Genomic DNA, 27,961 nt, shown 5'->3' with positions numbered 1-27,961 from the left:
GAAAGTGCTTGCTTTGGGCAGCTGGACAGAGGGGTAGGGCATGTGAAAAATGTCCTCTGGCTCTGGGAAGAGGGAGAAAAGGGCAGCTCCCTGAGTGCCAGCTGTGTACGGTGTTCCATGGTTTCACCAGCAAGGCTCTAGAGAAACAAGAGCAGAAGGAACTCTCATTGTTAGTTGGATGAATTGCCATTGGGGCTCCCAAGGGGGCTAGGTTTCAGTCAGTGTCTTGATAGAGCAGACAGGACATTGATTGACAAGGGATAAGGATGAGGACATCAAGTAATGGACACTGAGAAAAGTAAGGAGAGGTTTTAAAAGGAACATTTATATTCATGGACACTTGCATTAACAAGTTGTTGGGGGTAGGGGTGGAAATGGGTATAATGAATAGAGCAGGATTGAAAAGGAAACAGTCAATAGACCAGGCATGCCAAGAGGAAAGAATGGATTTTTGCAAATAATGTAATTTGCAACTTGTTTCTAATCCTACCCACCCACCCCTGAAAATTTGTACATTCTCTCCCTCCCTCCAAGAAAAACTTCATTGATTAAAGCAATGTGATTAATGAGATCAGAAGTACTGAGATCCCTGGTCTGGCAAAAAAGTGGGTACTTGGGGGACTGGAGGGAATATCAGCTCCACAGAGAAACCCTGGAAAGGACTTTTCCAAGGCTTCTATCCCAGGTATAAACAATGCATGTCATACATAATCATGAAGACTCCACATTTCCTGACAGTTTGGGCTCTAAATGTAGTGAGCCCCAAAGAGACACAGGGATGAGGTGGTCAAAATATCAGATCCTGCAAAGGTCATTTGTGTTTGATTCCATAACACAGAGCAGAATATTTTTTTTCCTAATTGAATTCACTTCACAGAGACATTAAAGCCAGTTTGTCTTCCTTAAGTACACCCTGGCTTATATTTAAGGACGCTTTAACCAATCAGCAACAGATTAGCATACTGAAGATCCCCCCTGAAAAATTTTCCCCACCTGAAAAAATAAGGGAATTGAATTAAATTATTTCTTAGGTACTGTGTACCTCTGCTATATTCCTATATATTCCATCTTCCTATATCTGTTTTAAAGTTCTCCTCAGCTCTGACATTTTGTGTTCTAAGCCCTCTCCCAGCTCTAACATTCTGCATTCCAAGGCTCCTTCTCAACTTTGACATTCTGTGTTCTAAGGGTCCTCCCAGTTCTGACATTCTGCATTCTAAGGTCTCTCCCAGCTCTGACATTCCCTGTTCTAAGGTCTCTCCCAGCTCTGACATTCTCTGTTCTAAGGTCTCTCCCAGCTCTGACATTCTCTGTTCTAAGCTCTCTCCCAGCTCTGACATTCTCTGTTCTAAGGTCTCTCCCAGCTCTGACATTCTCTGTTCTAAGACTTCTCTCAGCTTTGACATCCCCTGTTCCAAGCTCTCTCCCAGCTCTGACATTCTCTGTTCTAAGACTTCTCTCAGCTCTGACATTCTCTGTTCTAAGGTGACATTCTCTGTTCTAAGGTCCCTCCCAGCTCTGACATTCTCTGTTCTAAGACTTCTCTCAGCTTTGACATTCTGTAATTCAAGGTAGAGAAGGATATGTGACACCAGGTTAACAGAAGTTAGGCAATGAAATTCTCTGTGGCATTCACAGCCTCTTTAGCTGGGGCTCACTTCCAGATCGCATCTGCTTGGAGTCATCTCGCTGAGAGACAGTGGGCAAATACTAAAACGACAGTCGCCCGAGATGCCGTGAGTCCCAGGTTTAAGTTCTATTGGAAGGGGGGTGGGGGGAGGCCGATCTGTGCAGAATGATATTAGCAGCAGGGATTGTGTCACAGTCTATACAATTGAAAACAGTTATTGTCTGACGGGCTTGATTAACTGTACATATTGCTAACACCTGCTCGGAAATAGAACGAGGGACAGAAACAGAGCTTCTGATCAGGGTCTGTGTGGGTGGCATGCGTGACTTGGCTACTGATCTCCCAAACATGGATTTACGTATGTAGGTGCGTGGATACGATCATATAGATGTACATTGAAATGAGTGAACATATGTTGCAGCCTTGAAGACTGTTAGAGCTGAAAAGGACATTGGAACATCAGAAGAGGAAGAGAAAATGGAATGAAATAATAGCAGATAAATATGTATATATGCATATATAGTACTTCTCAGATACTACTTCATTTGTGTTTTACCATAGCCCAGTGAGACAGGTGCCATAGATATTATTGTCCCCATTTTATAGTTGAAGAAATTGAGGCAAATAAGGGTTGAGTAACTTGCCCATAAACACATAGCAAGTATCTGAGGCTGAATTTGAACTCAGGTCTTCCTGACTCCAGGCCCAGCACTCTATCCCCTGTGCCACCTAGCTGCCCCCAATTAAGTGGTGCCATGGTGCACAAAGCACTGGAAGACCTGAGTTCAAATTCTACTTCAATTTCCTCATGTGGAAAAAGGGGACAATGATTTCTGTGGTGCCTGTCTCACTGAGTTATGGTGAAATACAAATTGTGCATGGAATAAGAGTAGAGAAGTCTGAGAGAGCTCTTGTGTAGTGCAGGCTCATCTTCCTGCAAGATCAAGTCAACACTGAAGCTCCCACTTCCTCAGCACCCTTTGCCCCTAGGACCTCCTTCCTCCTTCACATAGGAAAGGGTAGACATCAGAAAACTCTCCCAGATCCCATTTCAGGCTCCTCATCATTTCTGCTGCAAGGCTGCAAGACTTTATCCCTCTGCTGCCTTTCTTCTCTCTCCCCACTCCTATCCCCCCCTTTTAATCTTTTTATGTGTCGCCATCCCCCATTAGATTGTGGGCTTCCTGAGGGCAGGGATTGTCCTTTGCCTTGCTTTTTTATCCTCAGCACTTAGCATGGTGCCAGGCACACAGTAATTTTAATGCCTAAAGTCCATGGTATTTGCTTTGTTTTCTCAGAAGCCTTTTTTTTCTTTCATCCTCTTTCTTGGCTGCCTTCCCTCTTGATAGGCACAATCACCAGGAAAGGAATCTGCAGATAAGTAAAAGATGACTTATCACACAGAGTTATCTCTTCCCTTCTCTGATTTCCTGTCACACCAAGAGACTAACACAGGACCTTGCCCTTAACTAGAGAAAGACAAAAGCCAAACCGGAGTTCCCATGTGGGATTTTCAATCTCCCCTACTAAGCCTAGTCAATGGCAACCCTTCCCTGTTGGGATGCCAGGACTCCAAGCCCTTTTTATCCCAGATTGGAAGGGCTACAGATCTTGTCTCTCCATTTGAGGTTGAGGACATCCCAGAGAAGGAATAGGGGTGGAAGCACTCCTCTTACTGATACTGGCAGCTTGCAGCTCATATAAATACTATGGGATCTTGGTCAAGTCATTTAATTTCTCTCAGTCTCAGTTTCCTGAACTGTAAAATGAAGATAAAAAGAGAACTTTCCTTAGAGAGGTGTCTTGGAGATCAAATGACAGAATATTCATTAAGCACTTTGAAGACTTTAAATCATTATAGAAATTCTAGCTAGTTTTATCATCATTATCATTGCTCCATGGTGTAACAGGCATGATACCTCCCTCTGTGTATTGGTTCTAAAGCAGAAGAATGGTAAGGGCTAGGCAAAGCAACTTGCCCAGGGTCACTCACTAGGAAGTATCTGAGATCAAATTTGAACTCAGGACCTCTCCTCTCTAGGCCTGACTCTGAATCTACCTACCTTCCCCTTCTCTCATAATTTTTAACAGTTGAGGAAGTTGAGGATCAAGGATTCCTTAGTTACTTGTGTAAAGTTGCCTGAATTGTAAGGTCAGAAGCCTGGAAATCACCCCAGAGTTGGACCCACCAAATTAACCTTGGTTGAATTATCCCATGTTGAAGTTAGAGAACTGGAATATAGGTGGGAGGATGAGATGATGGTTCTCCTCCACCATCTAGACAATTGACCATAATGATAGCAGATTAACCTTGCTTTCCTTGGGTCCAGTGGTGGAACCAGGAGCAATGGGTGGAAGCTAGAAAGAATCAGATGTAGGCTTGGTGTTGAGAAGAATTGCTGTATGATGAGAACTTCACCAAAATAGAATGACAGGGGAAGTAGTGAACTTCCCCCTCTCTGAAGGTATTCAAGCACAACAAGCTGGATGGCCACTAGATAAAATGTTTTATACAGGGGATTCCTGTTCAGATACTATTTGGAGGTGCCAGTGTTTCATTCATGTGGACCATCCATTGAGTCAATGATCCCAATCACAACTCTTTGTGTATGACAGCATATTGTCCTGGTGAGATTCTATGGGCAGAAACATTTGTGCCCAGCCAGCCTGATGATGTGTTTCTCTGAACTTAGCAAGGCTGGCCCTCAAGACAACAGATATCCCACCCTGGACCCATGCCAAGGACAGTACCTCCCCCAACTGTGCCTAGCCAAGAACACACAGTGCCCTCTACACAGTGATGAGACTTTGGAGGACATCTGGGCATACATAAGGTGCCTAATGAGTGTTTGTTGAAAATGAAGTCACAGTAACGATTGGAGCACAGGATTCTCTGCTTAGTCAATGTTTATTGAATGTTAATTGACTTGATGAGTTACTCAACAAACTTTATTTCCATGGTTATCTGCTTACTACATGGAACCCTGTGTTCCCTTTTGTAGATAGAGTTGAATTAAAATGGTCCCTGCTTTAAAAGAGCTTCTAGTCTATAGGGACTAGAAGTCTAGTCTATAGAGACAAGAAACTTAGACTTCTAGTCTATAGAGACAAGAAACAAACATGTATTCAAGGCAGGACAATACAGGGGAAAGAGGACCAACTTTAGAGTTAAAGGACCTGAATTCGGAGACTATCTCCATCATTTGCAATCTAGGGCAAGTCATTTAACTTCTCCCAGCCTTAGGTTCCTCATCTGTAAAATGAGGGACCATTGAAGTTTCAGCCCATAATCTTGTTCTTATTGTTATTGTTCAGTTGTTTTTTCATGACTACAGTTGAGATAGACACTAGAATGGTTTGCCATTTCCTTCTCCAGCTCATTTTACAATGAGGAAACTGGGGTCAACAGGGTTAAGTGGCCTGCCCAGGGTCACACAGCTGTTGTTCATCCTTCGTTTTCATTTTTGAAAATAACCGATAATATCATGGGGTGAGATCTTGGCTTGAGCATGAACTGCATTTAAGTGGGGCAAAATTACACAAAGAAGTAAATGTTCAAGGCCAAATTTGAACTCAGGTTTTCCTGAGACCAACCTTGATACTATCCACTGGGGTACCTAAATGCCCTGCCTTAAAACTGTGATCATCTTATTGGCACAAGGTTCTGGAGAGTAGCTGCATACACATAGGGGACTTGTAGACTGAAGGGATCATGGCATTCCTCCTTCCAGGAGGGAAAAGATGATAAATTCTGGGTGTTGAGGAATTTCCCACCTCACCTCCAAATGAAAAGAAACCATATCATCCTCCCTTTGGGTTCCAGCACCCCTAAGTCTCTAGAGCCACTCTCTGGGGCCTGATTATATTGATTCCGTAGAGACTGTGGCTCTCTCCAAGGTCCTAAAATCAGAGATCATGGAACATCCCCTGGTAAGTTCATTAGGGAGATACAAAATAAAGCGTTAGTGATCCCTGGGTGGGATGCTCATTACTGACTCACAAAAAGCTTTCTGAAGGATGTATGGGAGGAAAGGCTGATTTAGTGGCTGCCCAGGTGAAGCAGAAGCCTCCGAAATTGGCCCAGGGTTTCTCTGAACTTCCACCTGCTTTTGCCTCCCTCGCAGCTCCTCCCACTTCCATCGCTGTGGTGGCTGCTGACACACCTGCCCCATTCAGCCGCTATCAGGCTCAGAACTTTACCCTGGTCTGCATTGTGTCAGGAGGAAAGCCAGCCCCTGTGGTGAGTATGCTCATGTGTGGGGATCCCGATCCCTGGACATTCCAAATGATGGGCCAACTGGGAGGTGGGAATGGATCAGAGAGGCCAACCTGGCTACCAACCAGGCCAAAATCAGCTCCTAGAGTCTGAGGTCCTGGGTTTGAAGGCCAGCTCTTCTACTGTCTACTTATATGGCCTTGGAAAAACCACTAACCCTCTCTGAGACTCAGTTTCCTCATCAAGAAAATGAAAGAGTAAGCCTGAATCATTTCTCAAGTCCCCTCCAATTTTTGAGCCTGTAATTTGATGAGCCATCTACTATATCTTGGATCCCACCTGCTCACACTGACCTGACCCATCCTTCCTCTAGCCCTCCCAACTTCCTTCTCCTCCAGTCTCCCAGAGCTAAAGACTCTTCTCAGCCTGAGGAAAATAAGACCGAGACTGAGAAAAATGAAAGAAAGATAAGGGAGAGACTCTTATCATCTATAATATCCTTTAGACCTCCATAATTTTTCCCAGTTCTCATTGTCATGAGTATTTTACAGGGAAACTTGAATGTGGTTGGCAGAGGGGGTGGTTGGAAAGGGCTAATCTGGGGTGATTTGGGAGAAGGAAACAGGATGGAAGAAGACAGACAGGAATCAAGGAGAAATCTGACTCAAGACTTTCTCCACAAGCCTCTTTCCCTCGGGCTACAGAGGTAAAAACAGTCTGGTATTTTGGAAAGGGCCCTGGATTTGGAATCATGACCTGGGTTTGAATTCTGGCTGTGATGTTAACTACCTAAGCCACTTTAGGTCACTTTAAGTCACTTCCCTGGGCCAGAGTTTCTTCTTCTATGAAATCAGGAGCCTGGATTAGACTGCCTTCAAGGTCCCTTCCAATTCTAGAGTTATGAGCCTTGGCCTTTAGATCCTGTGATATACTATTTAGTGCCCCTGGAAACCTGGACATGTCATATCTCTTTTAGAGCTCAGTTTATTCTAGGTAATAAGAAGAGTAGATTCTAAGGTTCTGTTCACCTTTTAATTCTGTGATCATTCCCAAAGGCCTTGTTGTTGCTTTGCCACAGGGGGTACAAATACTCCTTGATTTAAAAGTCAGAGTGACCCTATATCAACTCTACTAGAAAATCAAATTCCCTCCCCAGGCCTTAGTGGAAAGAACAGAGAGCTCTTAGACCCCAGAGAAGTTGGGGTACAAAAAGAAAGACTTTTAAGCCCCTACTCCTGTTCCCCCAACTCTATTCCTCCTATATACTCTCTTCTCACCCACCCACCACCCACCAACCCCTAACATCAGCAGATAGTGACAATGGTCCAATGAGAGATGCTTGCTGCCCTCCAAGGGTATCCTTGGCAGGTCCCCTCTAGGATCCTGCCGGCTTATTTTCAATGTCTCCCCACCCCCCAGCCCCCCCCCTCTGTTGCCAAAAATGCCTCAAGGCCCTTGAAAGAAGGGCCAGACCTCTAAGGTTTTACACGATCAAATATCCCCCCTTTTTTAAAAAATGCTTCTCAGCCCCCCATATTCTGTGAGCTTCTTGCATCTGCCTGGGATGTTGGAAGCTCAGAGGAATCCTTTGATATAAATTACAATCCAGCTTTTGAAGCACTTTTCAAAAAACCCAAAGCAGTCCTTTATGTGCAAGCGACATTCATTTTTGGAGGCTATAAACCCTGACAGATTGGCCTCTCCTGTATTTGATTTCACCTCCCACCCCCCAATACACACACACGCCTCCCCCTCGCTAATTCTGCTTTCTCTCATCTCCATTGTCTCCCTCTTCTCTCTTCTGCTCTTTCTTCCCCTACCTTCCATCTCCTGGGACCCAGCTTCCCTCTGAGATGCTTCTCACATGTACACCACCCCCCTCCTCAGCAGCCATCGATTTATTTATTCGATTTATTAAAGAGACACCCGTTTCCCACAGGCCTCTGGGCGTATGTACCAAAATATAAAAACAACAAATTGAATTAAATTCCGCAGCTCAAAACTTGAATTCCCCATTAGAAGAGAAAGCTAGAGGACAATTTTCTTTCTCCAGAGCTATACACCTATCTCCTTCCCACACAGGCACACCTGTTCAGACTTTAATCTCTCTCTCTCTCTCTCTCTCTCTCTCTCTCTCTCTCTCTCTCTCTCTCGTGTTTTTTTCTCTCTCAATCTCTCACTTCCTCCCTCTCTCAATCTTTCTGTTTTCTCTATCAATCTCTCTGTTTCTCTCTATCTCTCTCTGTGTGTTTCTCTCTCCCTCCATCCCTCTCTCTTTCTCTCAATCTCTCTGTCTTTCTGTTTTTCTCTCCTTCCCTCCTCTCACTGTCTCTCTCTCTCCCTTCCTCTCTCTCTCTGTCTCTCTGTCTCTTTCCCTCCCTCTCTCTCAATCTCTCTATTTTTTCTCTCTCTCAATCTCTCAGTCTGTCTCTCTCTCCCTCCATTCCTCCCTCTTTCTATCTGTCTCTGTCTGTCTCTTTCTCTACCTCCCTATCAATCTCTCTATTTTTCTCTCTCTCAGTCTCTGTTTCTGTCTGTCTTTCTCTCTCTCTCTCTCTCTCTCTCTCTCTCTCTCTCTCTCTCTCTCTCTCTCTCTCCCACTTCTTCTTCCAACATCTCTCTAATTTCCCCTCCATATCTATCTTTACAATGGCTCCCACCCTCTTGCTTAGAAACTAAGTTCCTTCCCAAGAAGCCACCAAGGTGTTCAAGTGTGGCTCACCTCTGGTGCCTGTTACTTTGGCTAAATATGGAGTTCTGGGCTAAGTACTATGAGGCATATCCTCCTTTGGAAAAAGCCACAATCCATGCCTCCAGGAAGCAAACTTGTCTGTTAGAGAAGATATAGTTCCTGCTTCTGGGAAATAATCAATCTGATAAGTAAGACACAGTCCCTGGTCTTAGGAAGTCTGCTTCCAACTTGGTGAAGGACAATTATAAGTATCATAGGATTCATAAGAAACCCCATATTTGGAAAGAACTTCAGAATTCAGCTAATCCAACCCATTTTTACAGATGAGAAGCTGAGGCCCAGGGAAATTAAGAGACTTGCCTATGGTCTTACAATTAGTAAACTTCTAGGGTGAACTATAACTCTAGGGTCTCAGCCTTCAAGGAACTTTTAGTTTAATGGGGAACATACAGTCCCTACCCTAAGGCAGCCACCCCACTAGTTTGATGAAGGCAACAGTCAAGCCTTCAGTAAGCCCCAAGCCTAATAGGCAAGACGTAGCCCCTGTCCTCAGGGAAGAGGCCCTGCGCTTGTTGGAAATGTCACAGACTTTATATTCAGGTTGCTACTAGTCCAAGGAAAGAGAAACAGCTTCCAGACTAAAGGAGGAAACAAATACCCCACCCAAAGAGACATTTAAAAATGCTTCATCTGTAGCTATAATTGTACACCTCACATTAAACAACCTCCAGATAGGAAAATCAGATTTTATGCAACAGATGAATTGGGAGACAATTCCTCCCATTAGAAACAGACTCACTTGGAGAGTCCTTTAATTAGTCACACACTCCCCACCCCCAGCGCATCTGAGATAGTATTTGATATGTAAAAATGTGAGTTAGGTTCATCCAGAGCATATTTACTGGATAAAACTCAAGCTTCCTCCTAGTTTTCTGGGCCAAGATTGGGAAACAATTGCCTGAATAACCCAAAACAGCAATGAATTAAAATATCATTTGGGTTGGCCATTGGCCTGGGTCCCATGATGTATCTGGAGAAGAGAAACAAGATGATATTCAAGGTTATTGACTGTGGTGGAGAAGGTAGTTTAGGATGGTACCTTTGCCACAAATCAGCCAAAGAATGAATAATCCACTAGTGGATAATTAAGAGTTGAGAGTAAATATAGAGAGAAGTCGGAGTAGTGATTATGCTTGGAGGGAATAGAATGGACAAAGCCAATCTAGGAAGGCATCCTGAAATGGGTGGGTCTTGAGCAATGCCATCCTCTGGCTAGTTCAGAGCCAACCAGGAGAGGTAGACAAGAGTTCATCCCTCTTTTGATCACTTCCTCCCTTCTCTTTCAGGTTTACTTCAAAAGAGATGGGGAGCCCATTGAAGCTGTGTCCCTGTCAGAACCTGCAGTTGGGACAGCGGCCCTCCAGGATAGCAGAGCATTTCGTAGCCTGCTGCACCGTGACCTGGATGATACTAAGATGCAGAAATCGCTCTCCCTGCTGGATGCTGAGGGCAGGGGTGGGCATCCCTATACTGAGGGACCCTTCCGGGGCCTGACTCCGGACCCAAGCCTCGTCCTCCAGCCTACAACTGAGAACATCCCAGAGACTGTGGTGAGCCGGGAGTTCCCCCGTTGGGTCCACAGTGCAGAGCCTGTTTACTTTCTGCGTCATAGCCGTGCCCCAGGCAGTGATGGCACTGTGGAGGTGCGTGCCCTGCTCACCTGGACCCTCAACCCCCAGGTGGACAATGAGGCCCTCTTCAGCTGTGAGGTCAAGCACCCAGCTCTCTCCATGCCCATGCAAGCTGAGGTCACACTTGGTAAGACCATATCAAGAAATGGGTCTCAGAGTTTTCAGATTTACTGCATGAAAGGGGAGTCAAGGGGAAGGGCGTGGGAATAGACCCGAGTCAAGATCAGAGTGCCAGACTAGGGTCATCAACATGGAGGGTACGATCCAGAGTCAAGAAAAGGTAGAAATATGGAAGTGTGATCAGAATCACCAGAGTCCAGAGCCAGGCCTGTTGAGCCAAGATTGGAAACACTAGAGGAAGGTCTACTAAGCCAAGGTCCGCCTCTTATGTTCTAAACCAAAGCCAAGCACACTTGAGGTGTGAGGTCTCTTCTGACTCTAACATTGTCTATTCTAAGGTCCTTCCCAGCTCAGATATTTTATGACTCTTTCTGGTGTTCCAGAAGACTCTGGGAGTTGAACAGAAATATCCTAAAATAGGAGATAAATCCTCAAATAGGTCAAGATCTAGCTCTGACACTAGGCATCTTGTGCACACACACACACACACACACACACACACACACACCCCTCCTCTTAGTTGTACCCTGAGGAAGTTTCTAATTAATGGAATTCAATTCAACAATTCAATTCAAATCAACAAGCTTTTATTAAGGCTATGTACAAAGTCTTGTGGCAGGCAACAAATTGTGTGGAGGAGTAATTGGGAGCAGAGATATAATGAGGAGTTAGACATGGTCATTGCCCTTTGTAAGTCTGAAAAGTAATATGTGTATATATCTGTGTGTGAATCTATACATATGTAAAATCTCATTCGATCCTCACAACAACTATGGGAATTAGATACTACTATTATCCCCATTTGATAAGTGAAGAAACTCAGGTAGATGGAGGTTAAGTGACTTCCCAGGGTCTCTGAGGATCTATTTGAACTCAGGACTTCCTGAGTCTAAGTACAATGCATTCCCTACTTTGAAATCTTGTATATATGCATGGTAATATGTACTGAATGCCATAAGAGTGAAATGAAAAGATGGAATTTAATAGGGATAAATGTAAAGTCTTCTACTTGGGTCAAAAAAGTGATGTCACAAAAACAGAATGGTGGAAATTAGAAACTGCTTCTTAGGAAAAAGATCTGGATATCTAAGTGGATGACAAGATCAGTAGGAGTCAGTCAAAAAAAAAAGGCAATGTATTCTTTGATGGCAGCTAGTTTGCTCAGTGGATTATGAGTCAGACCTAGAGACAGGAGATCCTGGATTCAAATTTGACCTCAGACACTTCCTAGTTATGTGAACTTGGGCAAGTCTGTTAACCCCCATTTCCTAACCCTTACTATTCTTCTGCCTTAGAACCAATACACAATAAAGAAGGTAAGGATTTTTTTTTAAATAGAGAGAGGCAGAGTTTCCAGAAATAAGGAGACAATAAATAGTCTTGCTCTCATGATCAGACCAGTACAATTGTATTCCATTTTAGGCATCATTGAGGAAGGACATTGATAAGATGGAGAGAGAACACAGAGGAAGACAACCAGGATGGTTAAGGGCCTTGAGTCTTGTCTGATGTGGATTGGTTGAAGAAGTTGGGGATATTTAGTTTGGAGATGAGACAATTTGGGTGGGGGGCATGATATCTGAAGGGCTACCATATGGAAGAAGAAGTAAGATATGGTTTATGTGGCTCCAGGGAGCAGAATCAGAAGCAAAGCCTAGAAGATAAATGCAAAGAGGCCACTTTAGGCTGGGTGTCAAGAAGAATATTCTAATCATCAGAGCTGTCTCCTTGTGGAATGAACTGCTATGAGAATTGGTGGTTATAATGGGGATTCCTTTCAAGTATGGGTTGACCTGTGTGGTCACTAAGGTCTCTTCCAACTCTGAAATTCCATGATTCTGAAATTTCAATAATGTTTGTGGTAAAGTTAATGGCCATACTGTAAGTTTGAAAGGTAAGGATAACTGTTTTGTTTTTGTTTTTTGTGTTTTTCAAAAAAGCTTCAAATTTTTCAGGAAATGCTCCCTACTCCACCCCCCAGGGAGGGAGATGAGAGCCATCTAGGGGTCTCACCACAGAACGCAACACTTCAGAAGCCTAAATCCATAGCTAAGGAGACCCATTCCAACTGGAGCAACATCATAACTTTTGAGTTAAGAGGGTATTTAGGAGGCATCTAGTCCAACTTCTTCACTTTACATATGAGTAAGTTGAGTCAGGGAGAGAGGAAGAGACTTACCCAAGGTCATAGAAGGAAGACTTAAACTCAGATGATCTGACTCTAAATCCAGTCTCAATCTACCATTCCATATCCTATTTGGGCTTCATGAGGTCCTGAATATATGGTGTCTCTGTAGTGTCCTAGCCATTCCCCCTCTCAGTATGTCCTCACATCCTAAGACTGTTGAATGATAGAATTTAGAGACAGAAGGGACCTTAGGACACAGACTGACAGAATTAAAAAAATATCTGAGAGGTCATCATTGAGAGGTTCTTACAGACGACTTGTTCTTTCTAATATTTTGACAGCTAAATTTCATATAGTTTTTTTTTGTATTCCTATGTATTTTATTTTATGCATTTAAAGCCATTATTCTGAGATGGGGTCCATAGGCTTTACCAGCCCGCCAAGGGGGTCCAGGACACACACACACAAAGTTAAGAACCCCTGATTCAGTCCAGGATTTTCATTTTACCAAAAAGAAACCTTAGGCTGAGAAAGCAGAAACCATGTGCCAAACACACCTAGGTAGGTTGCAAATAACACAGCCATGAATCAAATCTAGCTCTCCTGACTGTAAATGCAGTGATCCTTCCTTGAGAGCACCACTATCGCAGCCTGTTCTATTGGCTAGTCCCACTTACCTCTCTGGCTTCTTTTATCCCTCTGATTCTTTCTCCTTTCCTTTACGCCTCCAAAAACTTGAACCAGCCAGCCAGCTGCCACTTCTGCTTAATGAAGCATTTCCTCAGCTCTAGGTCCAAGGATAAAGGAAAGCCAATTCTCTTTTTTGCTGAGGCATTTGCTGTCCAAAAGATCAATTCCTCTTCTATCTGCCTCCTCCAAAAAGATAAGAGAGATATGGCAGACAGAGACTTCAGAGGGATTCATGGTGAATGGAGCCTTGAGGTGTCTCCTCCTAACAACTCTGATCCTTAGACTCTAAACCACTTCCCCTTGCCAATACTTTGCCAATGAACTACCGCCCTTGTTTGAGTAGCTGCCATTCCTGTCTCTTATTCTAGGTTCCCATGTGCTACCTTGCTGTCCCTTTTCAGGGGCTTTGGAAAGAAAAGAGGGTAACCAAGGGCAGGTCTCACACATACCAGGATGTCATTCCAGGAATATTGGTGAGAAAGGTAGTGATTATTTGGGTTCATGGAAAGAGCTCTGGCTAGGTCATGGGGCACTTGAAAGAAGGTATGAATTCAGATTCCAACTTGGCAGTTAACTAGCCATGAGACTTTGGTCAAGTCATTTAATGAGTTTATTTATAAAACGAGGAAATTGTATGAAATTTACATCTCAGGTCCTTTCTAGATCTAAATCTATGATCCTATGATTCTAGAAGCAATAGGTATAGATTAGGGTCCTAGAAATGACCTATATTCCTCATTGGACCTCGGTTTCCTTATCTATAAATAGATGTAATGATTCCTGACTCTCCTCTTTCACACAAATGTCAAAGAGACTCAAGTGAAATAAAATATGTAGGAAGACTTTGCAATGTATAAGTGGTGTTGGGTAGCAGAGATACACTAAATGTCTGCTGATTATTAACTCGATCTAACATAGCTATTCCATTCAATTCAATAAACATTTATTAAAGACACACCTACTATAAGCAAGGCAGAGAAGCTGCATGTTGTGGTAGATAAAGAACTGACCAGGAATCAAGCAGACCTGGGTTCAAGTCTTGACACCATGGGCAAGAAACTTAACTTCTAAGTAGGGTATCCAACAGACCTCAAACTAGTTGGTGAGTTGGGGTAGGGGGTGGCTATCCCAGGCTTCCCCTGTGGAATGGGCAAATGAGAACAATTTGTTCCAACCACCATTAAGGCAGCTGAAGCAGGAACTATGGAGCACTTAGAACTTGGTCAAGACATCAAAGAAGGCACGATCAACCCCTGCATCCCAGGGCTATTGCCAACCATCTTGACATTTGTCTTGTTACTAGACTTTGATGACTTTGTATAACTCACTCACTAAAAACTAATTCACACACAAGATATCGCTCTGTGAAGTCATCGGTCCTCTTCAAAAACAAAGAAAGAGCAGAGAAGATGCTAAAGTACAGAGCAAATACTGATTAGCATTTATTAGCAGAGGGGATTTTTTTCATCATGAAATTCTATACCAGTAATTTCACAAGTTCATTCCATGGACTAGGCACCATGTTTGGTGTTTAGGGAGCAGTCCCTGCCCTTAAGGAGCTTATATTTGAGGAGGGGGGAGTAAAAAAACATGTTTAATGAAAAAATAAAATTCAAAGCTATCTTTTGAAGAAAAGAGGACTAACTGAGAGGATGCAGAGAGGCTTCTCAGAAGGCAGAAGACATGAGCTGAGCTTTGAAGGGAGAAAAAGATATTTAGAAGATCTTTTTAGGAGTGTCTCCTGGAATAGGCTAGGATGGTGAGATGCAGAGAAGTGGTCAAATTATCTCTGGAATATTCCAGTTGAGTGGTTTGTTTGGAAAAGCAAGATGATGTCACAGGGTCACAGAATCTCAGAGTTGAGAGGGACTTCAGAGGCCACCTAATCCAGACCCTACATGGCAAATCATTGTTCTTCAGTCTTTGCTGGAAGATATTTCCAGAAGGAGAACTTATTATCTCCTGAGGGAAGCCCATTCCACATTAGAATAATATGTTAGAAAGTTTTTCCTTAAGGAAAACTTCCATTTGTCTCTTGGCACCTCCCACCTTTTGCTCCTGGTTCTGCCCTCTGAGTCCAACTTGAACAAGTCTAATACCTCTTCCATGTGGCAAGGCTTCAAATATTTAAAGACAGTGATTATATCCCCCCCCACCTCATCCCCTTCCTGCCTTGAGTCTTCCCTAGATTAAACATTCTCAGTTTCTTCAAATGATTCTCATATGACAGGATCTCAGGACCATTCATTATCCTGGTTGCCTTTCCCGAGATGCTCTCCAGCTTAATGAATGCCCTTCCCAAAATGTGACTTCTGTGACTATACACAATAAAATCTGACGAGGGCAAAGATAAGAGCTTTTACCTCTCCAGTCCTAGACTGTACACAGCTAGAGGCAGCTAGGTGGTGCAATGAATAGAGTGCTGCAACTGGAGGCAGGAAGATCTGAGTTCAAATCCAGACTCAAACACTTTGTTAGCTGTGTGACCCTGGGCAAGTTACTTAACTTCTTTCTTCCTTAGTTTCCTCAAATGCAAAATGGGTATAATAATAGCACCTACCTAATAATAGCACCTACCTCTTAGGGTTATTGTGAGGATCAAATTGACTATTAATTATAAAGTGCTTAGCATATAGTAGATGCTTATTAAATGCCCCTTTTGATAGAGTTTGAGTTATACTAAGCTTCCTTGGCTGCAACATCAAACTGTTGACCTAGCATTGCTCTTTCATGTCACTAAACCCCCCTTTTCATGCCAATGTCTTTGTTACTGGCATTTCACCCATCTTGTACTTGTAAAGTTGACTTTTTTAAAACCCAAATACAAAGCTTTACCCTATTAAATTGCATCCCTATTAAATTGCATTTTATTTGACTCAGCTCAACATTCGAGCCTGTCAAGATCTTTTTGAATCCTGACAGTCATCCAGAGTGCTAGATATCCCTCCCAGTTTTATGTCAGCTGCAAATTTTATAAGCATTTACAAACAGTGGGAAAAGTGCTAGCGTTAGGAGCCAAAGGGCCACCATCTGGGTCTTGCCACTGCTGCTTGCTACCTTTATGAATTTGGGCAACTCATCTCCTCATCTTTAAAATGACAGGTTAGAGATTTATGACTTCTAATGTCCCTTCTAGTTCTAATCTATGATCCTATGATCCTTTGCCTTCATTCAGATCATTGATAAAAGTGACCATGCACAGATGCTTGGGGCAGTCCACTAGAGACCTCCTTTCTGGCTAACTCCTGTTTGAGTCTAGCTTTTCAGCCAGTTAAGAATTGAAACTGTACTATCCTGTAGTCCACAGATCTCCATCTTATCTGCAAGAAAAAACTGGAAAACTTTGTCAAATATTTTCCTAAAATCTAGGCAAACTATGTAACCTAGGGAAAAAAGTAAATAAGGTTAACATGTTCTTGATGAAGTTCTTGCTTGCTTTTTGTAACTGCTATTTCCTTTTCTAGGTATTCAGTAGCTATCCCTTTAATAACAGAAATATGCCAAGAATCAGTCAAGATCTACAACCTGCTCGTAATTATTAGATTTTTCCTTTAAAAAAATTGATTAGGCAATTAGGTAATTCAGTGGATAGAAAGCCATGCCTAGAAACAAGAGGTCCTAGGTTCAAAATTGTCAACAGGCACTTCCTAGCTGTGTGACCTTGGGCAAGTCACTTAATCCCAATTGCCTAACCCTTACCACTCTTCTGTCTTGGAACTGATACTTGGTATTGATGCTAAGATAGAAGGTAAGGATTTTTTTAATTGGGACAACATTTGTACTTCTCTAATCCTATGATGCTTCTATTTCCAAAACTTTTCAGACATTCCTGACAGCAGTTTAGCAAACACATTTGCCAGTTCTTTTAATACTTGAGGACCCAGGCCAAGGGACATAAACCCATCAAGGTTAGTCTGGTACTATCTTAGTATCGTCTTACTTATTTGGAACTTCAATTCAGCTCCCTGTCAGCCATCTGTGTGCCATATCTCTAATTCAAAGATCGTTCTTCTCAGCAGAAAAAAAAAAACTGAAGCCAAATCGGAACTGAACAGCAATGTCTTTCCTCTGATGTCTGTTCTCACCATCCCCTTCCACTTCCCCCCCACTGATCTTATCCCTTCTTTAATCCTCCTCTTTTCCCCCAATAGAGTTGAAGAATCTTTTTGTTATTGTTGTTGTCATCAGCAGCCTTAGCTCATCCTAAGCTTTAGCGCACTTGCTGCAGTTCTTAAGGGATGCTGACACCCTTCTGTATGAAATGTGTTACCTGGTTTTTCTTCCATCTTCCTTGTGCCTTTTTTTTTAATCTGAGCTGATTGATATGTTCCCTATGCACCTACATGGGTCTTTTTTTAGACAACTTCTCATACTAACTGTTTCTCTTTTTGTCTTCAGAACCTCATTCTTAAGCACATCCCATCCTTCATGGGTTGACTTTACCCATAAAATTTTAGATCCTTTCCATGCCTTCCCTGAACCATTTGAAGTGTCTCTCCTAAAATCTAGGATGTATATCAGATTATACCCAATTTCCCTCACCCTCTGCCACAAAAATGGAGAGGTCACTTTCCTCTCCAAGATCGACTCTTTTCTACCCCAGCAAGCAGCTCATCTTTATTTGTGGTAATCAGGCACACGATAGAATATTCCATTGCTGGTTACTCCACCTTCTGAAAGATGGAATGATCAACACAGTGAGCCGAGAAATTATCAGCTGCTCACCTTTGGCAAAGAGAGAGCTCCAACAGGTGTCTAGATGACTGAAGTCCCCCTTTACCACTCGGTCATGCCTCAGGGCCAGGGTTGTGAGCTGTCTCCTGACTTCCTCACCCATTGACTCTTTGTATCCAAGTGTACATTCCAGCAATGGGATCACTCCTATTCTTGCATCCATTAACTTCCCCAAAACTCTTCTCTCCCACATTTCTCTGCCCTCACTTTAGATTACCTCACATGAGTATTTCCTCCTAATAGATGGTGTTATTCTTCTCTCCTTTGGATGATCTTGCTCATTTAAGTACCAAAAGGAAAGATATGCCTTATTCTAAAGCTCAGGACCTTAGTTCATCCAGAGTTTCATTCCACAAAATATCAATGAAACTCATGAACTCAGTTTTGCTTCCTCAGGTTCTCTAGTGTCCCAAGCTGATAAACTTCACTTCTGAATTGACATCTGAGGCCATGAATTTAATTGTTACCTCCTATATCTCTTAGGAAAGTCTGAGTGTTTCTACTGTTAGTTTTTCTTCTCACATTATAGTTTTTCTCTGATGCCTGGCTTGCTGGAACCACATAGGCAGTGTCCTCCTTCCACACACTACCTCTTCTCAGATCTTTTCAGTGAGAGCCTTTTTTATCAGACTTTCAAGACTCCAGGAAAATATATTCTTACAAACTCTTCTTAGATATACTCTGTCCTTGACCAAGAAAGAGCCTTCCATTTTGAGATTTTAAGTCATAACCCATCGATTCAAATCTCATTCTCAAAATACCATCCTCTTAACTAACTGGTGACTTCCATTAGATTGTGAGCTCCTTGAGAGTGGGAACTGTCTTTTGCCTCCCTTTGCATCCCTGGTGTTCAGCTCAGTGCTTGGAACACAGTGGGTGCTTAATAAATGTTAAATGGTCGATTCCCAAGTCTGCCTTTCTCTTCTAAACCATTTGCCTTCCATCAGGAGCAAGAATGAAAACATCTCAAAATATTGTTTTCATCCGACTTCATAATCTTTAGCAATGCTTTCCAGATTTCATCTAACAACAGCATTTGTATCCACATGAATTTCCAGCAGGAGGGCATAGTTATCTGGTTTAATAAGCCTTGGGTTCTAGTTACATGCCCCCAAGAAAAGAGCTGACCTCTCTCTGTATCAAAGCCCCAAATAGACGGCCCACTCAAGAAGAAGTCACCAACTACCATTACTTATTTTTCTTCTTCCTCTGAAGAAGTTTCTCCCTTGCTGGCACCAGTGAATTCATGTCTTATACTCCAGAGGTCAAGCTATTGCTTCCTTCTCCAAAGGCCTTCATTCTTCTTCAGGAAATTCCTCAGTTGTTTCCCATCTCCATCTCCATGTATTTCATGGTTCTTCTTCTCCCCTTTCTACTTTTTGGGTTCTGGACATCTCAGCTTGACTGATGCAATTTCCTTTAACTAGAATATCCTCCCCATCTGTGTAAACTGTGTAAACCCAACTCAGTGGTCATTGCCTCTATAGCATCAATGAACCTCAGACAATAGAGGACCTCAGCAGACCTATCCCTATTGAGCGGGGATCCCCAAACTATGGCCCGCAGGCCACATGTGGCCCCCTGAGGCCATGTATCCATCCCCCACCACACTTCTAGAAGGGGAACCTCTTTCACTGGAGGTCAGTGAGAGGAGCACTGTGTGTGGTGGTCACTCACGTACAGCACTACTTCCGGTGACATAATCCTTTGCGTGGTGCCTTGTTCTGAGAGTAACTGAATGAGAACGAGGCACCACAACAAAGGATTATATGGCTGCACAATGGAAGACATCAGCATGGTGAGTGGCGATCTGGGGAAGGGCATTCTGCACTGTGTACACTGCTGCCCGGTTAGGGTTAGGTTTTTATAGTCTGGCCCTCCAACAGTCTGAGGAACAGTGTGCTAACCCCCTGTGTAAAAAGTTTGGGGACCCTTGCTATTGAGGAATCTCCTCCTTAGCAGCCCTGGTCCTAACCCATCTAGCCCTTTCTGCAGTGGTGGGGAACCTCCAACCTCTCTAGGAAGCCTAGTCTAGGAAATCTTTCCTGTTTCCTACTTTAGAACCAGTAGAAAGTGATCTCTCTTTCCTCAAAATTCCAACATCCTTTTGTGGGTACTTCTCAGGTATCTCTAACCATTTTCCACTGTTCATCATGACCATTTGTGTCCTTATGATGCCCATTTCAACCAGACAGTGGGCTTCTAGAGGGCAGAGCAAGGAACGGAACAAACATGTTGTGATAGAAAAAAGTATGATAGCCTTAGAGTCAAAAGATTTCATCATGGAGAAAGAATAGAGGATTTGGAATCATAGAGCCCCGAGTTTGAATCTTACCACACACACACTAACTCATTTAACCTGTCTGAGACTCAGTTTCCCCTTATGCAAAATGAGAAGGTTGGATTCAATGACCTCTAAGACCTTTTCCCAACTCTAAATTTATAGCCCTATGACATGGATCTGAATCTGGTCTGGAACTTACCAGCTGTGTGATCTCAGGCAAGTCACTTAATGCTCAATTTCCTCATTTGCAAAATGGGGATAATCATCCTTGGCCTCCCTATCTCACATGGTTGTTATGAGGAATGAACTTTTCAAACCTTAAACCCCATGTGGAGCTCTTATGATTCCTCCTATCTGTTTTCTTCCCCCATCTCACTCCCACTTAGGTGTTCAGCAAATTCATTACATTCTGAGCTGATGCAAGAATTTAAATTTGACAGAATTCAAAGACTAGGCAAAATAAGCAACTTATATGATCATAAATCGAGAACTCGAAGGGAGCTTGGAGGTCTAACTCCACTCCCAATGAGGAACATAAGGTCCATTTCTCTGGCAACTTAAGATTTCCAAAGCACTTTCACACACGTTTGCCGTGTGAGGCATGCAATGCTGGGATTCTTGTACCTGTTTAACAGTTGATGAAACTGAGGCAAAGGGAAGCAAAATAACCCATCAAAGACCACAGAAAAGCTGAGTCTGAAATCCAGATCTCTTGACTTTATGAACATAGTTCTTCTCCCTAGACCACACTGTTAGGGAAAAAGAAGCCTTTGGGATAGGGAGGGAAAGTCCATTGGACTCAGTCTTTTAAATGGGTACAAATTTTACCTTGTAGTAAAGTACTTTTACACCGAGTCCTGCTTTCCATTTTCAGAGTATTTCTTGTAGGCAAGAAGGATAAGAGGTGGTTTCCCCTATTGTCTAAATAAGAAACTGAGTTCTGGCACCCAGAAGTGACTTTTCCAAGTTCACACATTGAATTAAGGTCAGAGACAGTATCAGACCTTCAGCTCTCCTGACTCAACTTTTTGGGAGTGTTGGGGTTTTTTTAGTTCAAAACTTCCATGTATGAGGTACCCCGCTACAGGAATTCTCTCTACATAGCAGCAACCGAGAGTTGTCAAATGACACCAAGAAGTTAAATACCCCGTCTCCTGTCATGAAGTCTGCCTGACCAAGGCAGTAACTAAACCTAAATTTTGCTCACTGGAGGGTCTACTGCCTTCCATCCTCATTGTCCTGCTGCCTCTCACTATAGTCCAATGGGGAGTGGGGAGCTCCAGAACAGAAATGAGAGGATATAGGTTCAAACCCTGGATGACTTGTTGGGTGGCTGGAAACAGGACAGAGAAGGGACAGGGAGTGAGAGTAGGGAGCAGGAAGGAGGGGAGGGGAGGAGGAGAACAAAGAATATTCCCCAAGAAAGGAACTGGTCTGGCTAGAGAGAAGGTCCTCAGGCAGGAGGTTTGCCTTTTCTTGGCCCCAGTTCTCTCATGTATTAAATGAGGCAGTTGGGAAGTGATAAAATGGGAGATTCTACTTGAATTCCCTAAATCAGTGGGTCATTTCTGAGAATGGGGAATGTCAGAACTGGGAGACTGGAACACAGAATTTTAGAACTGGAAATGATCTAGAACACAGAATGTCAGTGTTGGGAAGGAGCTTAGAACATGGCAAGTCAGAGCTGGAAGGTTAGAAAACAGAATTTCGGAACTGGAAATGATCTAGAACAGAGAATGTCAGTGCTGGGGAGGAGCTTAGAACATGGCAAGTCAGAGCTGGAAGGTTAGAACACAGAATTTCGGAACTGGAAAGGATCTAGAACAGAGAATGGCGGTGCTGGGAAGGAGCTTAGAACATGGAACGTCAGAGCTATGAGGGTCCTTAGAACACGGAATGTTAGCTCTAAGAGAGACTTCAGGATAATCTGGTCCACCTGAGCCATGCAGGTGAGGAAGCTGAGACCGGAGAGAAGGACCGACTTGCAGCCGGTCAGCCAAGTGTAAGGAGCAGAGCCAGGAGTGGCGGGCAGGTTCCGTGACGCCCCCACCCCATCCCCGGGTGCTCTGCACGGGGCTCTGCTGGGAGCTCTCTTCTAGTGCTGTCAGAGACTCTTGGGGGAGGAGGGGAGAAGCGGGGGAAGGGAAGCTGCCAGGGCTGAGGCTCTCAGAGCTGCTGACGGACTTGATGAGGCGGTGACGGCAGCTGGATCGGCCGCGGAGGCGACATCTTGATGAGGAAGCTCGGGAGGCTGGGAGGGAGGGAGAGAGCCGGCCGAGCCATCTGCTGCTAAGACGCTGACAGCAGCTGCTCAGAGCCCAGCCCAGAGATGGGAAGGGTCTGCAGGGCCCGGCTGCCCCCTGCTGGCCCCGCGTCCCAGGGTGTCAGCCAGCCGGGGAGGGGCCACCCCTGGAGGAGGAGCAGCAGCGGAGCCGGGCTATGGGCAAACGAGCTGGCTGATCTCTTGCTTATCCCCAATCCCCATCCCCAGCACCTAGAGCTCTGAACAGAAGGCACACCCAGCTTTCCTGGACTACAGAGGGTCAAAACCCCAAATGACGTGAGCATAAGTTGGGGCTGCCTCTCAGAAGCCAAGAATTTAGTAACTCGCCCAAAGAAAGTGATTTTACCTGTCGCATAAATGTAGAAAGTGCTTTCCATCACAAGGAACCGGTGCCCTCCCCCCACCCCCATTTTATAGCTGAGAAAACTGAGAGCTCACAAAAGTTCATTGGTTAAAGCATAGCTATCACCTCGTCCAGCCTCCTTGTTTTATAGGTGAGGAAACTGAGACCCAGGGAAGTTAGATGACTTGCCCGAGATCACACAAGCAGTAGATGTCAGAGACAGGATTTGAACCCATGTCCTGAACCCATACTATTTCCACTGGAGCTTGCCCTAACTGCCCCCTGTCTGATATTCATTGTTAATTCTACAGAAACCATTTTACTCCATAGAATACCATCACACAACTGTCATATACTAATGATAATAACTGATTCTTGGAATTGGGAAGACTCGAGTCCAAGTCACACTCTACCTGTATAGCTATAGGTAAGAAACATAGCCAGTCAGTATTGCCATCTGCATTAGTGAAAGGAGTTTCCATGCTGGGAATTTAGCACAGTGGCTGGCACATAGTAGGCATTTTTAAAATATTCATCAATAAACATATCAACTCCTGATCCCAATGAAATCATAGATCTGGGTACAGACAAAGGATAATAATAACAACTTGCATCTCGAATACAGAATGATGTTCTAAATAATAATATATTCAGTAATCATCATCCTAAGTATAATGATAATAATAGCATTTACATAGTACTTTCATATTGGCAAAGAGCCCTACCCACATTTGATTCTTAACTCTATAAGTTAAACGCTGCAGGTATTTTGTTGTTCAGCCATTTCAGTCATGTCCAACTCTTTGTGACCCCACTTGGAGTTTTCTTGACAAAGAAACTGGAATGGTTTGCCATTTCTTTCTCCAGCTCATTTTGCAGATGAGGAAACTGAGGCAAAAAAGGCAAAGTGATTTGCCCAGGGTCACACAAGTTTCTAAGGCTGGATTTGAACTCATGTCTTACCAATTCCTGTCTTGGCATTCTGTCTACTATGCCACCTAGCTGTCTCACTAAAGGAAGTAGGAACCTCATTTTAACAGATAGAAACTGAGGCTCCTGGAAATTTGGGGTCTTGCCCATGGTAGAACAGCTGACTAAGGTGTGAGGCAGAATTTATACCCAGGTCTCTCCTGATTCCCAAGTTCAAGATACTCTCCACCAAAGAGTTCATGTTCAGAAAGCACTTTCCCCAAAACACCATCCCTTCCTCTCTTCCCCACACTGTGAAGCAAGGAGTTTGAGTTTTACTAGAATAAGCATTGTTGCAGTTTTATTAGATAGGGTTCCCTTCAAGCCCTCCCCAGACTTAGCAGAGTTCGTGACACATATTGTTATTCAGTAATTTTTCAGCTATGTACAACTCTCCATGACTCCATTTGGGGTTTTCTTAGCAAGGATATTGGAGTGGTTTGCCATTTCCTTCTCCAGCTCATTCTACAGATAAGGAAACTGAGACAAAAAGGGTTACGTGACTTGCCCAGAGTCACACAGCTAGCAAGTAACTGAGACCAGATTTAAACTCAGAAAGATGAGTTATCCCGGTTACAAGGCCATAGATTTTTTGCATATAGTATGTGCTTAATAAATGTTTTTTGACTTACTGAAAAATAAAATATAAGATGGGCCTTTGTTCCTTGGAGAAACTTGGAGATATTAACAGCTTGCCATGATTTTCCAAAATAGGCCATATTCTCCTCCTTGTACTCAATTCTGAGCCTATTTCATCATTCATCAGTTATCTCCAACCAAAATATATGCCCTAATCAATCCAACCGCTTATCATCATCTGGGGCAATGGACCTTCTTCATCTACTTGGATTTTCCTGCATGGATGGGCTGATTTCTCTTGAATAATTATGGATCTTGTTTTAGAAGCTCTGCAATATGCCAACACTGATAGAGTAAACATTTTGCACAGTGATGAGGGTACAAGAAGGAGAGATTGACTTTCTTAGTCAATCAGCAAGCATTTATTAAGTGCTTTATTAAGTATTGTATGCATATGCCAGAGATTGTTCTCAATGCTGGGGAGAAAAGGAAGGCAGAAATCGTTGTTCTTGCCCATGAGAAGCTTCTATTCTAAAGAGGAGGACATCATGCCAATATCTCATACAAACTAGATAGAGAGATTATCATCTCAAAGAGAAAGACACCTGTAGGTAGAGGGACCAGGGAAGGACTCTGGAAGAAGATGAGCCTGGGATGGAATCTTGAAGGAAGTCAAGGAATCCAAAAGGAAAACAGAATGCTAGACTTAGAGTCAGGAAGACAGACTTGTGTTCAAATCATCTCTCCAATACATGTTAGCTGTATGACCCTGAATAAATCTCTTTACCTCTCTAGGACTCAATTTTCTCTCTGGAAAATGATGGGATTGAACTCAGTGAACCCTAATGTGTCTTCCAGATCTAAGATTCTATGGCAGTTGACTGAAAAGGGCAGAGAATACAAGACCTTACTGTGCTTATTGTTTATCAACTATGAAAAAAAAGCCCCAAAGTTTTTTTTATTTACTAAAAGCAAAATGCTGCCTTCAAGGCTTTCCTTCCATAAATATGTCAGGATCATGCAGGCTTCCTTGAAAGATAAAACAACAGAGGTCATTTTGTTTGACAATCCTCTGATTACTAATATCAGTCAAGGCAGAAAGCAAAAAGGCATGTGCTTGTCATCCTCAGGTAGGCTAGCCAGCCCTGAGTTTGAATGGAAATGGGATTCCCCATAGAGGGTAGGGTCTTCCAGATGCTTCTGTTTGCAGAGATAATAAAACTGGAGCTAAAATGGAGATCATTTCTTCCCAGGGCTGTTGTGAGGAAAGCACTTTGTAAACCTTTAAGAGCTTGAGAAATGGGAGGTTATTAATTAAGAGTCTCTTGCCTGGTCTCCCCCACATATCCCCACTTTTACACACACACACAAACACACACAGATCAAATATTTGTGAATACAGATGACTTGGAGTGAGGCCAGCCAAAGAAGCCCTCAAAGGTCCTAGAATATAACCCAAACCCATGAGCCTTACTTCACAACCAGTAAGATTTGACCATTGGACTAGCTAGTCCATAATGCTTAGCTCTAGAGGTTTCCCTAAGGCTTCATCATTGATCACTTGGGTCTGTCTCCTCCCTGGAAAAGAACCTCTAAAGCAGCATTTTGCTTTGCCAAATCAAAACCTTTCTTTTTTTTTTAATTATTCAACAAATAATGAGCAGGATGGGATCTTGTATTCTTCTTTACCTTTCAGTCACCTGATGTGGCCTGCTGGGGAATATTGTCTGAGAAAGTTTGCTTGTTCCTTTCTCATCTCCTCATTATTATGCTGATTGCATCAAGCCTCTGAAACTGCATGACCTTGGGCAAATCACTTAATGTTTGGGGGCCTCAGTTTCCTCATTGGTAAAATGATAGGTGGGGACTTAAATGGCCTCCCGGGTCCTTTCCAGCTTTAAGTCTGTGATCTAATGACCATGTCAGAGCTTCCAAAATGAGATCCATCAAACAATTGACTAACTATCCACAAAAGAAAAACTTAATGGAAGGAGAGCTGGAAAACACATCCATTCCCGTGCTTTGCCTTCTCTTCCCTACCAGGCCTTTTCCTTTCTCAGAGAGCTCAGAAAACCCTCTTACACACACACACACACATACACACACACACACAACGCATTGCTACTTCTCAGTCCTGTTTCCAGCCCCATGGTAGCATCTGGCCAGGAGCAGAATAGCAGAGATTATAATGTAGAGGTCATATAGCTGGGGTTATTTCACCAAATCCCAGGGAACCAGCAGTACCCAAGTGCTTTCTTCAGGAAACAGTTTAAGGCTCTCCCCATCCCTCACTGACTTCCTTCCCTCCTCCAGGGAGCTTCCTCAGCACAGCCTGAACAAATGGTCTGGCAAATCCTACAAACTAGCATAATATCTGGAGAATAAGCTGGATACCATTACTCTCAGTGGATCATAGAATGTTGGCTCTAAAATAGGTTTCAGAATATACAATGTCAGAGCTGGGAGGACTCTTAGAATATAGGTCAGTACTGGGAAGGACCTTAGGACCTAGAATGTCAGAGCTGAGAGGACCCTTAGAACACAGAATGACAGAGCTGAGAGGACTCTTAGAACACAATGTCCGAGCTAAAAGGGCCACTAAACAATAGAAAGTCAGAGCTGGAAGAACCCTTAGAACACCAAATGACAGAGCTGGGAGAGGGATTTTAGAACACAGAATGTCAGAGCAGGAAGGGACCTTAAACTATAGATTGTTTTGGAAGGATTTTCTAGCCATTCCAGCTTTCAATGCTACTAAGCCACCATCTTGGCTCCACCTCTCCTTGCTTAAACAATAGAAAGGCAGAGCTAGGAGAATCCTTAGAACACAATGTCAGAAGTGGGGAGAACCTTCTGGGAGGAAATTTAGAACACAGAATGTCAAAAGAGGTGGCAAATTAAAACATAAAATGTCAGAGTTGCAATAGACCTTAAAAATTTTCTAGTATCTGTCACTTACACATTTAAGAGAAGATACTGAATCTCAGAAAGGTGACCTCCCTTTCCCAAGATCATAGTCAGGAGCAGAAATAAGATCAGACCCCAAGTTTCCTTCCTTCCAACTCAGCACCAGTTCCACCATTCCTTGCCTCTAAGCATGCTTAAGATTTGAAAATCCAGCAAATACAAAGGCAACATATTTCTCCTCCATGTCTACCTTTCTCTCCCTACCAGCACTCTCTACCACAAACACGCACACAATATGGACACATCTTTTCTCTCTACTGCCTTTCCTCATTTCTCTACAGAATCTCAGATGTCTTGCTCTTGGTTTTAATTAATCATCTCTGGTTTTGTTCTCTGTAAATTAAATTGATTGTACCAGAAGACCACTAAACTCTACACTGTTTCTCCAATTCCCTCTCCCTGTCCTGGGTTTAGTTAGTGGAATGCCACTTCAGGAGAGGCAAACCCAAGTACAAATGAATAGTCAGAAGTCAGATCTGGCTCCCTTTTGTTGTACCCCAGGCCTTTTAGAAGACAATATGTCTTCCCTGGCCCTCTTATAGACTAGAGTCTGTGAAGAGGTCATGAGTTCTTGTGGACATCTTGGCTCCAAAGACAGAATGTGAAGAAGATGGGGAAGAGGAGAGAGAGGACA

At 43.3% G+C, this 27,961-nt stretch overlaps 1 protein-coding gene across 1 annotated transcript in view; it reads left to right on the top strand.

Annotated features, from left to right (window-relative positions):
* IGSF21 (immunoglobin superfamily member 21) overlaps positions 1-27,961 on the top strand; it is a 447,442-nt gene that overhangs the window by 404,051 nt on the left and 15,430 nt on the right. The window contains exons 5-6 of the mRNA XM_056795696.1: positions 5,755-5,870; positions 9,885-10,356. Coding sequence (XP_056651674.1) covers positions 5,755-5,870; positions 9,885-10,356 — 588 coding nt within the window. The remainder of the gene's footprint in view (positions 1-5,754; positions 5,871-9,884; positions 10,357-27,961) is intronic.

The sequence above is a fragment of the Monodelphis domestica genome, chromosome 4 (assembly GCF_027887165.1).
Source record: "Monodelphis domestica isolate mMonDom1 chromosome 4, mMonDom1.pri, whole genome shotgun sequence".
Classification (NCBI taxonomy): domain Eukaryota; kingdom Metazoa; phylum Chordata; class Mammalia; order Didelphimorphia; family Didelphidae; genus Monodelphis; species Monodelphis domestica.
Note: the sequence above shows the minus strand (reverse complement) of the source record. Positions and strands in the feature narration are given on the sequence as shown.